The sequence below is a fragment of the Myotis davidii genome, unplaced genomic scaffold (assembly GCF_000327345.1).
Source record: "Myotis davidii unplaced genomic scaffold, ASM32734v1 scaffold461, whole genome shotgun sequence".
Taxonomy (NCBI): Eukaryota; Metazoa; Chordata; class Mammalia; order Chiroptera; family Vespertilionidae; genus Myotis; species Myotis davidii.
In genome coordinates, this window is record NW_006295825.1 from 3,186,663 (window position 1) to 3,201,103 (window position 14,441).

Genomic DNA, 14,441 nt, shown 5'->3' on the forward strand with positions numbered 1-14,441 from the left:
CATCTGGGGAGGGACCACGGGAGGGCTGCAGGGCATGTCTGGCCCGTCTAGCTCAGTCCCGATCTGCCGGACCCCAGCAGCAAGCTCACCTACCGGTTGGAGCGTCTTCCCCCTAGTGGTCAGTGCACGTCATAGCGACTGGTTGACCGGTCGACTGTCTGCCCCTTGGTGTCAGTGCACATCATGGTGAGCGGTTGAGCGGCCTTAACATATCATTAGCATGTTATGTTTTGATTGGTTGAATGGACAACCAGATGACTGGACACTTAGCATATTAGTAGGCTTTTATATGGGATAGTATTTGGCAAGTAAAATTATTAACTGCCAATATCTGGAATTACTCAGAATTAAATCAAAATCTATTATCTTACAAATAAATGTTCATTTCTGTAAAACAGTAGGCTAATATTCCAACATTCTTTAAGGATTATTTAGGAATTAGAGTAATGATATTTCTTTTGTAGTAGAATGTAGCTAACTATAGTAGGTGTTTCTTTTCTGTTAATTTACCTAGAGATCAGGCAAACAAGACTCAGTGTGTTCTGAATAGAAACCATTTACAACCCATACAGAATTAGTGTGCCTTTATTGACAAATGATGTTCTATATTAAATGGTGTATGATCTAAGCATCACTCTTTTATAATTCTTTTTTTGACATTATGACAAACACTAGAATATGTGATTGTCAAATCCTGCTGGCCAAGTTTTTGAAATGTTAAGGCTCTGCTATTATGTACTGAGGTCTACATAAAGCCCTTACTTTAAGATTCAAGGTTTAGTTTACTTTTGGATGATGGGGATTAAAATTTCATACTTGTCTATTATTTTCTAGGGAAGGGGATGCTGAGGAAAGCCTGGGATCACCCAGTGATCCAAGTTTCTTGCCTGTTTCCTGGAGTATCAGTGGCAAATATCTAGCTGGCGCTTTGGAAAAGATGGTGAATATCTGGCAAGTTAATGGTAAGTCATGTAAATACTAAAGGCACTGTTGAGTCCAAGCAATGGCTTCCCTTTACCTTGAAACTCACAGTCTGTTAATCAACTGTGAAAATTTGTGTATAATGTGGTTTAAATTAAAGAGGAAGTGTTCATTTCCTGATTTTCCTTTCTTGGAGTTTCAACTAATCCAGTAGCTGTAAACTAAAAATTCTTTTCATGTACCACTAAATATTCAGAGTAGGATTTGAGGAGTAGTGGTCACTGACTTTTCAGCTATGTATTCTTTTAAAACACTTAAAAATATTTTTATTATGTCTTTCACTGGTAAAAATTCTTGTCAATTTTTAATAATACCTCTCTTGAAAGTAAAAATAAATAATGTAATCCTAAACAACAACAAAATAATGTAATCTTGGGCTTATCAGTATTTTGTTCATTTTTGCACATTTGAGGAAAGGCTATTCTATTTCACATATGTGAAGGACTAGCTAGCCTTATTGTAGGTGAATTTCTTATGTTAATTTGTTTTTTAGAAATTATTAGGAAAGGATATAAGTGATTAACATTTGTACACTATTTTCCTTTACTCTTTTTTCTACAAAGTTACCATTCTTGTTCCATTTATAGTTCTAGAAAAGCCTATTAATGTCTTAATCTAGGTTTTATATAAATGAAGGATCTTGTCTAATATTCATTGGTAGGCTATTTTGAAAATGGGGACTGCTTTGAGCTATGTTAGAATTAAGTAGCATTTATTTTTGTTCTTGTTATTGTTTGTAAGAATTAAGTAATAAGCAGTTAACATTTTCTTTCTCTTTAGGAGGAAAAGGATTAGTAGACATTCAGCCCCATTGGGTATCTTCCCTCGCTTGGCCAGAGGAGGGTCCAGCTACAGCCTGGTCAGGAGAGTCTCCAGAATTATTGTTGGTGGGGCGGATGGATGGATCTCTAGGATTGATTGAAGTTGTTGATGTGTCCACCATGCACCGTCAAGAATTGGAGCATTGCTATCGAAAGGATGGTAAATGACCAGATTTGTGTCTAGTTGGGAAAGTGATTTTCCCTAATCAAATAAACTATGTGGTTTTTTGGGGGAACTTGCTTTTAAAAATGCTGAGTGAATATTACTTTTGGCTTTGTTTTCTGAATTGTCCAATTGGTGTTTTATTCTAATTAGTCACTAAGTTGAAAGATACTTCCCTTCCAGCCCATACCACAGGTCTCTATGCCAAAAGAGATCTAATAGTGATATATTAGTCATTCATCTTTTGTGTATCTGAACACTTACAACAGTCTCTAAGTCTTCTTTGAAAGTTAGGAATGCCCAAGAAAAAAGAGATAATCATTGGTAGAGATGAAATTGTTAACAAATGAGTGAAATTGAGGAACTGGGGGAAAGAAGAGGAGAGGGTAGTTCCTAGTCTTTCAAGAGATAGTAGGAAGTCTACTTTCATTTATTTTCTCACTTTGTTCCCTTTGGGTACATAGGTATTACTAGATAGTTTTTGTTAGTTGTTTGCAGCAGTGGGCTCTTTCAAAGTTCACAGTCCTACTTTTCAGTGGTACTCTGTTTACAGAATAGAACAATTCAGGGATTTTTTTAAAGTATTTTTTAAATACATTTATAGGGTTTAAAATTTTTTAAACTTAAAAAGGTATACAACAAAAAGTTTTTCTCTCATCTGCTTAGTTCCCATGTCCCCATTCTACTCACAAATAAATACTGTTTTTTACTTTTTTCTGTAAGTATCCAGTGTTATATATACTTAAAGAAGCAAATATGAGTATGCCTTATTGGAACAGAATCTGCTTGATAGGATGTGGAAAATGCTGAGAAGGGTATATTAAGCAAAAGAAGGGACAAGGAATTTTCTTTCTATGACTTTGGCTATTTCACTTCTCAGTTTCATGGCAGATTCTGGTCCAAAAGGAAAGAACTTGGTATAATCACTTAAAATCAGCATGGGAATTCAATACTTGTCTTTTTCAATAACCACCTGAAAATAATGGCAGATTTAAAAAATGAGGTATTCCATACACCTGAAACTAATACAAAATAATACTGAATGTAAACTATAATCAAAATACTAAAATACATATACAGGATGTCCCCCAAATGTATACACATTTGAATACCATTATTAATTCCAATGGGTTAAATCTGAAAAGAAAGAAACATCAATTGAGCTATCAGCTGTTAAAATGTATATGCATTTTTGGGGACACCCTGTATATATTTTAAATGAGGTAGTCCTTGTCACTTGTAAATAACCCTTGTGAAGTGGGTTACATGGAATCCTTGCAATAAGCCTACATTTTATCTAAATTCATTACAGAGATGTCTGGAAACCTACTTACAATTTTGCAGGAAGTTATATTTTTTGCAGAGTCTTTTGTCCTTTTAAGTTAGATAATGACAAATGAATCACTCTCTTTTATTTTCTTTTTCTATTATTCTTATCATGTTAGTGTCTGTAACTTGCATTGCTTGGTTCAGTGAAGACAGACCATTTGCGGTGGGATATTTTGATGGAAAATTATTATTGGGGACAAAGGAGCCACTTGAGAAAGGAGGCATTGTTCTAATCGATGCACATAAGGTAAAGCATCCTTGCCAGATTGTTATTTTTTTGTGTTTCTTACTGTAGTGTTCTTTGATACTAATTTCTTTTTAAAAGTTTTTACATCAGTCACTTATGATTTAATATTTATTGTTAGCCCAGCTGGAATGGCTCAGTGGATTGCATGTTGCCCCATGCACCAAGAGGTCACCTGTTCGATTCCTGGTCAGGGCACATGCCTGGGTTGCTGGCTCAATCCCCAGTAGGGCGTGCAGGGAACAGCCAGTTGATGTTTCTTTCTGATCAATGTTTCTATCTCTCTCTCCCTCTTCCTTTCTTCCTTGAAAAAAATCAATAAAAACATATTTTTAAAAAATAGTAAGCAGGCTTTTAATGTAAAACAAAAAATTCTATAGTTACACAAAATCTGTAAACCATGGTATATACATGAAAAAGTTTATGTAAGAAAGCCATCAAGCCAAGAGAAGTAAAACCAAAGCAGTGACGGGATATCCTTGGAATATCCCGTCAAAGTACCTCCCTCTAATAAGAGAAATTCCATCTATGAGGAATGATTCCTTTACCTTAAACTAAGTTCAGATGTTTACAGGCCAGCTAGGCAAGTAACATAAATGCATGAAGCCAGGAGTTTGAAGTTGTGAAGGAGTGTTAAAAAAAAAAGAGAGAGAGAGAGAGCGCACAATGATAACCATATAAACACAAAACGTGATTCTCATAAGTATTTGCTATTTTGGTATGAGGGGTACATTTTTTTTAAAGTTTCTTCTTTTTCAAAGTTAATGTCAATAAAGATAACTTAAAAATTCTAATGAGGGGTAACATTCCTTCTAAGTCAGAATTTATTTAACCAGTATTTATTGAGCATTGACTACAGCAAATAATATGATGCAGACTTTATTAAAGGGTGAGTTGGGTCTAGTGATTGGAAACCATATAACAGTATCTGATATGCATATAATGTTGATTTCCAAATAAGTGCTAGAATGGGTCATAAATATTGAGTTTAATATATTTGTAAAGGAAGTATTAATATGATTTTTCTCCCCTTACTGTTTTAAGGATACTCTTGTTAGTATGAAGTGGGACCCAACAGGTCATATTCTTATGACATGTGCCAAAGAAGAAAATGTGAAACTCTGGGGGCCTATTTCAGGATGCTGGTGCTGTCTACATTCACTCTGCCATCCATCTATTGTAAATGGCATCGCTTGGTGCAGCCTCCCAGGGAAAGGATCCAAGTTGCATTTACTGATGGCTACGTATGTTGTAAATGTGTGTGTGTGTGTGTGTGTGTACGTGTGTACATCTGTCTTAATTTTTATGTTAATATAAACTGTTACTTGCATTACATGTGGCTTCTCCGTAGTCTCAAAAAGTTTATTGTCGGGTATTAATCTTAAAATGTGTAACATCATAAGATCACCATAGAGAAATAAAGAATTTGAAACTTGGTATGTGATCTACTTATCTGGGTGTGATGATGTTAGAATATCGAACCTAGTTGTATTATAGCATACCTACTATAAATAAATTTTAAAATAATACTGTAGTAGTTCTATCAGTTGATATTTGAAAATATTTTTACTTCTGCATATTGACATGTTTTGGTTTTATGTGGTCATTTTTTTAAGTGGCTGTCAGAGTGGCTTAGTGTGTGTTTGGCGTATTCCACAAGATACCACACAAACCAGTGTGGCCACTTCAGAAGGATGGTGGGACCAGGAATCAAATTGCCAGGTAAATATTCTGATGTTTTTTAAGATCTTATCTGAAACCATAGATAGTATAAGTTATCAAAGGACAAGAACCATTAAGGAAACGTGAATAATTGTCATGCTTATGTGCTCTCTGAATTGGATTACTTTTTTGTAAGTCCTAGACACCATATTACTTGTTAAGATGATATATTCAATAAATATTGAGTGATGATCATTTATGGTAATGGATATAATCGATAACACAGATAGATGAATCCTAAATTAAGTCTTTGGTACAGTGAAATAGGAACACCACCGGAGCACACCTTATCTAAAGTATCGCCTACTGCCCTAACTGGTTTGGCTCAGGGGATAGAGCGTCGGCCTGCGGACTAAAAGGTCCCAGGTTCAATTCCAGTCAAGGGCATGTACATTGGTTGTGGGCACATCCCCAGTAAGAGGTGTGCAGGAGGCAGCTGATCGATGTTTCTTTCTCATCGATGTTTCTATTTCTCTATCCCTTTCCCTTCCTCTCTGTAAAAAAAATCAATAAACTATCTCCTACTGATACCAGAATTCCATCTATGAAGAGCAATTCCTTTTATCTTAAACAGAGGTTATGAATTCAAATATATGCTTACAAGGCCATCTAGGCAAATAAAACATTCCTGCAGCTGGGAATTGGAAGGTGTGGAAAGGGTTAAAAAACACACACAAAAAAAACAGAAGTGCACATGCTTCATATAATGGGCACAGTTGCTACAAAGCTGTTTGTTACCCTGAAGAAATAAGAGCCTATTGTTACCAAATTGTCTAATTTTTTTAATAGAAGCCCAAAATCCAGTGTTTTAAATAAAATCTCCCAATATTACACATTTTGATGCCTGACTTAAAATTCTTTAAAACACTGGGTGGCCAGTCAAATTGCATCCCTGAGCTAACAGTTTGCAGCCTTTGTTGCTCTTTATTTTGTTCATGACACAAACACCCCTGGAAGAAATAGGTTTTATGTCATCTTTGGATAAATGAGTATATCTGATAGTATACTCTATCATAGCTAGAAGGAAGAGGAACCTTAAGGGCAGGGAGAAATGGGTAGGGAAGGATGGATAGGTAGCTTATTAATGAGAGGAAGATATCTCAAAGGTGGAGGTGAAAGCACTAAAGATAAATCTAGTTTGCTCTTTGTGGTAGATAGTATTTAGACACGCCTTACCTATCACACTTCTAAAACCTGCAGAACAAACACCAAATTAGACACCATATGAGAGAACCATCTGCAACAAAAAGAGGGGCCTGTTTGTATAGAGCCAGCATGTACAATTCATAAATGTTAGATGCTAAAAATGAAAATTACATAAAGCTCATGTTAAAAATTAAAACATTCATTAAGAAGTAAAAGTTAGAATTTTCCTACCTCTGAGGGATAATTAGAATTTAGAAATGTAGAAACGTCTGCCAGTTTGAAAAGTTAGGAAACAGCCTAGAAATGTATCCAAAAGGATGAAACTCACCTCAGCAAAGGAGAACCAGGTTAGTGTTTTATTATTTCTTCATTCAGGCTAATCCTTCTGAGAGTTATCCTTCCCTCCTCCCTAATGTTACACTGAAATATAAAATTTCAAAGAATGAATTGTAAATCTTGAATCTATAAATTATTTTGCTTTCAATATATATTAAAAATAAAAATGAATTGCAGGATGGATATAGGAAACCAGCTGGAGCCAAATGTGTTTATCAGCTACGGGGACACATCACCCCTGTCCGGACAGTTGCCTTCAGTTCAGATGGGTTGGCCCTGGTGTCTGGTGGACTAGGTGGCCTCATGAACATTTGGTCTTTAAGGGTAAGAGTACAAATGTTATTATCTTAAATGTTTTTACATTGACTCCCATATGATGAAAATTAACCCAACCAATTCTAGGAATATTTTGTATAATAAATATCTTGAATACTGGTGAAACTTCTTTCAGAATCCTCCACTCTTTTAATTTTTCTTATTGAAAGTGATCTAGGCTCTAGAAAATTGGGTAGAAGGTATATAATTGGACATTACCAAATTTAGCGGAAGTACAGATTTTAGAATATTTTTGTGAATGAAGTATAAATTTAAAATGTAAATAATAACTAAGATTAAGTAATGTGTATTGATAAATACATTTAATTTTAGGATGGCTCTGTCTTGCAAACTGTTGTGATAGGCTCTGGAGCTATTCAGGCCACAGTATGGATTCCAGATGTTGGGGTTGCTGCTTGTTCAAACAGATCAAAGGTAACTTGCAGTTATATCAAATCATAGGGTATCAGCCTATAAGGTATCTTAGAAATCATAGTCAAACATCACACTTTACAAAGGAGAAAACTGATATTCAAAGGTATTTTTTCTTGCGGTTATTTAGTGGCAGAAAGAAAACTAGAACCCAGGTCTCCCAGTGTATAATCTAGCACTCATTCTACAATACCCTGGACATCACTGAAATGTTTAATTATTGAATGGCTTTATTTCCATTGGAAATTATTTGTGGATTTTGACTTTCTGCCATTTTTTAAGAAAGCAGCAGACTTTCTTAAAAGAACATTCCCTAAAAGAAGAACCATCCTAAAGATTTTTAACTCAAGTATACACAATATATTTTGTCTTCCAAATTTTTTTTAAATTTTTTAATATTTTATTGATTTTTTACAGAGAGGAAGGGAGAGAGATAGAGAGTCAGAAACATCGATGAGAGAGAACCATCAATCAGTCGCCTCCTGCACATCCCCCACCGGGGATGTGCCCGCAACCCAGGTACATGCCCTTGACCGGAATCGAACCTGGGACCTTTCAGTCCGCAGGCCGACGCTCTATCCACTGAGCCAAACCTGTTCCAAATTTAATATTCTGTGAAGAAAAATACTAGCCCTCTGCTGTGAAGTAATTCTATGATATGACATTATTACCTACAGTATTGCCTTTTATACCCTTAATGAATAGAACCAATGTGCTGCTTTGGTTTATACTTTATGTGGTTAAATAATATTAAAATAGAGCTGTAAACCTGCATGAATAGTTCTACTAAAGTCAAATATAGAATCAGACCCTAGCAGTAGTGGCTTGTGTATAATAAACTATAGAGCCACAGTTAGAACGTGTTGCTTCTTTTGCAGATATGTCCCTCAGCAGGCAGAGTACTACTTCCTCTAGTACCCTGTGGTCATGTCAGACTTTTAAATTACATTAGATGCCTGTCTTACAATTCCTCTGTATAGCAAATAATTGCTGTTATCTCTTTAAGAAGAATCAGCTAATCCAAGGTAGTTCACAAATTTTATGGTTATTTATTATTCACCTGTTTTTACTTAGACAAAATTTAGGATATTTCAAAGTTCATAGGCATTAAAAGTACAGCATAAAATGTCCAAAAAGCAAATGTATTTAATGCAGTTATTGAAATGAACTTTCTCAGATGTGAATGATAATAGAATTTTCTCTTATTAAGACAAGTCATGTGGCATGATTTATTTCCCATCAGGATGTTTTGGTCGTGAATTGTACGACAGAATGGGCTGCTGCCAATCATGTGTTAGCAACCTGCAGGACAGCCCTGAAACAACAGGGTGTCCTGGGACTAAATATGGCTCCCTGCATGAGAGCATTTCTGGAGCGGCTTCCCATGATGCTGCAGGAACAGTATGCCTATGAAAAGGTGAGCAATTACGCTTATTCTGACATTTACAGATGCCTGGTGGTTTGGAATTTGAATTATAGGTTTGAATTTATCCCTTAAAGAGCATGAGATCTGAGGAAAATACATGGGGCTATTTGGACAGAATCAAATGAAGCTAAGTCGTGTCTAAAACAGCTGTTAAGTCTACTCCTACTTTATTTAAGTGAGAGTAAAGTTTTAAAGTGATCCTTAAATTTGTGTTGTGCTTATATCATTCTTCAGATTATTTTTCACTCCAAAACTTTTTGAAATACCTGTACCTCAGAGTATCATCTTCCCTTTTTTAACCCATATACCTATTTTTATGTGGTTTTGCCATCCCAAAGTTGGGAGGTGGAAGTGGGAGTGAGTGTGGGTGTCAGAGTGAACATCCTTTCCACTTAACAGGTGGACCTCGTGGAAAGTTGTGTGGAAGAGCTAAGGTTGAACTATTAAGTAGGGTCATTAAATACTAGAATGAGGAATTATGGAATTTGAGCCTGTGTGACCTGTCATTCAGGCCTTACTAGTCACTGTGCTGCCTCCTAGGTAAAGCTTGTTGGGTTTGGTTGTTTTGTGTTTGGGGGTTGTTTTTATTGTTTGTTTGTTTTTTGTCAAGCTACATTAATATTATTTCACTGATGTATTTGCCCAGGTTTTCTATTCTGAATCCCTTAGCTCTTACAGAGTTGTTCTGCTAGGACCAGGGAGAGCTATGAACGAAGAATTTTCTTGGCTACCAGGCTTCCCTTGGGTAAAGGAGCAGTTGTGACAGGGAGCAGGTCACTGTGGTTCAGTTGTTACCAGTCTTCTTTTTTTTAAACTTAAGAAAAATTAATGAAAATATACTAAATACAATGAGATATCCTGAATTGGATTCTGGAGCAGAAAAGGGGCATTAGTGGGGAAATAAAACAAATAGAATTGTGTTGTTTAGTTATTATTGTACCAATGTTTATTTCTTAGATTTGATAACTGCACTATAGTTATGTAAGATGTTAACATTAGAGGAAGTTGTGTGAAGGGTTTTCTGTACTATCTCTGCAACTCTTTATATCTAAAATTATTTCAAAGTAAAAAGTTAAAAAAAAAACTTAAAGAATAAATTACAGGTTTTCGGCATTCACTAGGTTAATTTAGAATATTTCGGAAAGGCTCTTCAACATAATGTCCTTGCATTTTCTCTTAGCCTCATGTGGTTTGTGGCGATCAGCTTGTTCACAGTCCCTACATGCAGTGTCTGGCCTCCCTTGCTGTGGGACTTCATCTGGATCAGCTGTTGTGTAACCCTCCAGTGCCACCACACCACCAGAACTGTCTCCCTGACCCTGCAACCTGGAATCCGAATGAGTGGGCCTGGTTAGAGTGTTTCTCAACCACCATAAAAGCTGCTGAAGCCTTGACCAACGGAGCACAGTTCCCGGAATCTTTTACTGTTCCAGATCTAGAGCCTGTTCCAGAGGATGAACTTGTATTACTAATGGTAAGTGTAAGGTGAACTGCTGTTATTTGCAGCTGCAATTGTATCATGGGTGTTTAGCATATAGCAGACCCTCAGTAAGTATTTGCTAACTTGAGTAGCTTGAAGCATACCCTTAGATAAATTTAAAATATTTTGCTTTTAGATAGTATCTTCGATCTGATGACAGGCCTCTATGGTTATAGGAGAACTGTGGAGCTCTTGTAAACATCCCGGCTCGCAAAGATAATAGTCCCATATCTCCCCTCTCCCCCCTTTTTCTAAGTTCATAAGTGCATTGTTAGTATATATTTTATTTGTACAGGGGGGAGCAAAAATAGGTTTGCAGTTGTTTGTATGGAAAATAATATAGTAACTAATAAATAATAATACAAGAATAAACTGTGTTTTGCATATTCACAACTGTAAATTTTGGCCCATTATGTATATATTTTAACATCTTTTCCTGGTCATCTTATGAGATTTATTCCACATATGGATTCAAATTATTTGGCACTTCAATCATGTTTTTAATTACCATTAAGTAAGAATTGTGGAAGAGCATTCTGATGTTACCTAAGAGTATCTTGCTATAGAAACTGTCATTTTATAGATGAGGAAACTGAAACAAGTCCAGCAAAATGAAGTGACCTGCCCAAAGCTATACAGAAAGTTCACAGGGTCAGTGACTCTTGCACATGACTTTGTATCTGCAGGTCCTCAGAAGTTAGCTTTGAATTTCCAAGGCAATTGTGATAGTGATATAATTGATAGTGAAAGTGTTTATAATAAAGGGAAATATTAACAATGTAAAAAATCAAGTTTGGTGTAATTATAAAATTGCTCTTAATTTCTCATAATATTACTAAGTTCTTTTTTGGAAAGAAGACTTAGTTATTACAACAACACTTAGTTGTTAGTTAAAAACAGATATGCAAGATTGATCCTGATGTTTGCTCTGCCTTACAGGATAACAGTAAATGGATTAATGGCATGGATGAACAAATTATGTCTTGGGCAACTTCCAGACCTGAGGTCAGTAAAGATGAAGACAATTATATGGTTTTTCTCAATAAATCTTCTCATTCTGAATGCTTGTGTGTTTGAGCCCTGATGTCTCCCATAGAGACTGGCACATACTTGGTACAGATGATTGTGTTTTTCTAGGACTGGCACCTGGGAGGTAAATGTGATGTCTACTTGTGGGGTGCTGGCAGGCATGGACAGTTGGCAGAAGCTGGAAGAAATGTAATGGTACCTGCAGCGGCTCCCTCATTCTCACAAGCCCAGCAGGTAACTAACAGGGTGAAGAAATGAAGAAGAAACTTGGGAAGTGACAATTCTGATTCCCTAACTGTCAGCTGTCAGTAACTTACAGTGGAATAAAGTTTGTCCACTTCGTAGTTTTCTGTAAGGAATCACTAAAGAAAGTCATGATGTTAGAGCTTCCAAATAAAAGCTTTCTAAGATTTTTGTCAGACTTAAGTTTTGTTAATAAATTTCTCAATTTTTCTTGCTTTCATGTGTAGTGAATTAACATCTTGATTTATTAAGCCTGATCACTATATATTTATAGAAATTAAGATAATCCTAACTATTGATTCTCTCTTTGCAGCTATAGAATTATTGGGGTCTTTAGCCAGATTTAGTTGACACTCCTTCCCTCTTCTAATAATTGTGTACTATATTTCCAAACCTTTCTTTTTTTTTTTTATCCTCACCTGAGGATATTTTTCCCATTGCTTTTCAGAGAGAGTGGAAGGGAGGGAAAGGGGAGAGGGAGAGAAGGAGAGAGAGACAGACAGACAGACATCGATATGAGAGAGATACATCGATTGGTTGCCTTCCCCATACTCTCCAACCGGGGCAAAGAGTAAACCTGCAACACAGGTATGCCCTTGACTGGGAATCGAACCCATGACCCTTCAGTGCTTGGGCTAATGCTCTAACCACTGAGCTCACTGACAGGGCTCCAAACTCTTCTTGAGGCAACTGCTTTCTCTTTTGGTCTTCTCTACCCATGAAGGCACTATTCTTTCTCCTATATATCCTTTCTAGTTCTTGCCTCTTGCTGACCTGTAGCCCTGTCTTTACTATTTCCCCATCATCTTTTCCTCCTTCTTTTATTGATTTTGTTGTTAAGGTTATTATTTGAACTTTGCACAATTGGCTGAAACTATTTTAAACTATCTTAAATATATTAAATAGTCAAATGAGCCTCATTCATCTCTTAATTAAATAAGCAGTTTTATAATAATCAAGAGCTTATAGGAACCCAAAGTCACATTAACCCCTGGAGTGAAAAGATAGCAAAATTGATGAAGTATCTTAGGTATACATGGAATCATTTTGAATGTTTGCATGTTAAAGCTATATAATAAAGGATAATGTATTTAGTTATTTGTTTTTATACTAGGTCATATGTGGTCAGAATTGTACCTTTGTCATCCAGGCCAATGGCACAGTGTTGGCTTGTGGGGAAGGAAGTTACGGCAGATTAGGACAAGGAAACTCAGATGACCTTCATGTGCTGACAGTTATTTCAGCCTTACAAGGTAAAATTATCCTCAATTAAAAGCTGGTCAGAAATGATGGCCTAACTATAGGTATGTTTGTTTATATTGGAACTCATCTCAAACCTTTGCTAGATAGTTATATATTGAAGTTCTTGTTTAGACATGTACAGCCTTAATTTTCATATTTTAAACAACATTATTTTGTAAGTTACTTATAGCAGTGTTCAAATTCAGTGGTATAAATAACTGTTTCAAGACCCACTGAGGAATATAAAATTCTTTAAAAGTGCAAAATTAGGCAACTATTAATAGAAGTAGCAATCATGCATGTGCATCATTAAAATTAAAAATCTGTTTATATGGATATGTACAAAAGACTTTAAAGGGCATCTCTGTCAAAGTTATCTGTGACTTGGAAAAGGAGTATCTCTAGAGAAACCACTGTAGGGGACTCTGGCTTGTTCCTCAACTTTGACTTTGAAGCCTACAAAAAAAGTAGGATTTTTAAAGTAAAAGCATACAAGTAACAAGGAGTTCAGAACCAATTCCTGATTAGCTCTGAGTTCTCTTCCCTAAGATCCTAGTGTGAAGAGGACAGTAGTGAGGATGGGATGGCTGGCTGGGGGCTATCTGGTTTTACTACCCTACCTCTGGAACCTTACACAAGTTAATAGGCCTCTTTGTAACTCGGTTTCCCCAATTGTCAAAGTGATAACGATAATAGCTGCCTCCTCATAGGTTCTAAGTGAAAATAGAAAATGAGATACTTCATGTAAAGCATTTATAGAAGTAGCTAGAACATAGTCCTTAATGACTATAACTGCTGCTATAACCATCCTCTTCCTTGTCACATTATTGTTTAGTGTGATTGCTCCCAATTTGTTAGGCTGTTTCTGCAAATCTGATTTAAAATTAAGAAATTATTTTTATTTCTGTAGTACTATTTTGTTATATTTCAATTTTGAGAATATTCTGTGGCAGCTGGAAGTAAAGAGGGGAGTTTTAACATACAGTAACTCTTACTGGGTTTCTGCTCTGTTCCAGGCTTTGTGGTGACTCAGCTGGTGACTTCCTGTGGTTCTGATGGGCACTCCATGGCCCTGACTGAGAGCGGTGAGGTCTTTAGCTGGGGAGATGGTGATTATGGCAAACTTGGCCATGGGAACAGTGACAGGCAGCGGCGACCCAGGCAGATTGAGGCCTTACAAGGAGAAGAAGTGGTGCAGGTCAGTCAGGACATGGATAAGTTTGGCTTTGAATGTACACATACTAGTTGTCCAATCAAATTCAGGTAATGGGAAATAATAGTAAAAATATATTACACAGTCATTTTAAGAGATCCATTGCTTTTGGAAAATAGAAAATGAGATACCGTATTTGCCGGCGTATAAGATGATTTTTTGGCCCTGAAAAATATGCCTCCAAGTGGGGGGTCGTCTTATACGCCAGGTACACTTCAGATAGACTGCCCATAGTGCTTGCCCCGTGCCATAGTGGCCTCTCGATGCCCACCCACTTCATTCCACATACCGTTCAGGCATCAGCAGCGCTGCTGGGTGT

The 14,441-nt window shown here is 36.4% G+C and overlaps 1 protein-coding gene across 16 annotated transcripts in view; it reads left to right on the plus strand.

Annotated features, from left to right (window-relative positions):
* HERC1 (HECT and RLD domain containing E3 ubiquitin protein ligase family member 1) overlaps positions 1–14,441 on the plus strand; it is a 172,472-nt gene that overhangs the window by 132,993 nt on the left and 25,038 nt on the right. For all 16 annotated transcript variants that reach the window (XM_015568536.1, XM_015568535.1, XM_015568534.1 and 13 more), the window contains 13 exons: positions 835–962; positions 1,762–1,962; positions 3,411–3,541; positions 4,583–4,782; positions 5,155–5,260; positions 6,920–7,066; positions 7,391–7,492; positions 8,733–8,906; positions 10,096–10,389; positions 11,335–11,400; positions 11,533–11,658; positions 12,782–12,920; positions 13,926–14,107. In XM_015568536.1, coding sequence (XP_015424022.1) covers positions 835–962; positions 1,762–1,962; positions 3,411–3,541; positions 4,583–4,782; positions 5,155–5,260; positions 6,920–7,066; positions 7,391–7,492; positions 8,733–8,906; positions 10,096–10,389; positions 11,335–11,400; positions 11,533–11,658; positions 12,782–12,920; positions 13,926–14,107 — 1,996 coding nt within the window. The remainder of the gene's footprint in view (positions 1–834; positions 963–1,761; positions 1,963–3,410; positions 3,542–4,582; positions 4,783–5,154; positions 5,261–6,919; positions 7,067–7,390; positions 7,493–8,732; positions 8,907–10,095; positions 10,390–11,334; positions 11,401–11,532; positions 11,659–12,781; positions 12,921–13,925; positions 14,108–14,441) is intronic.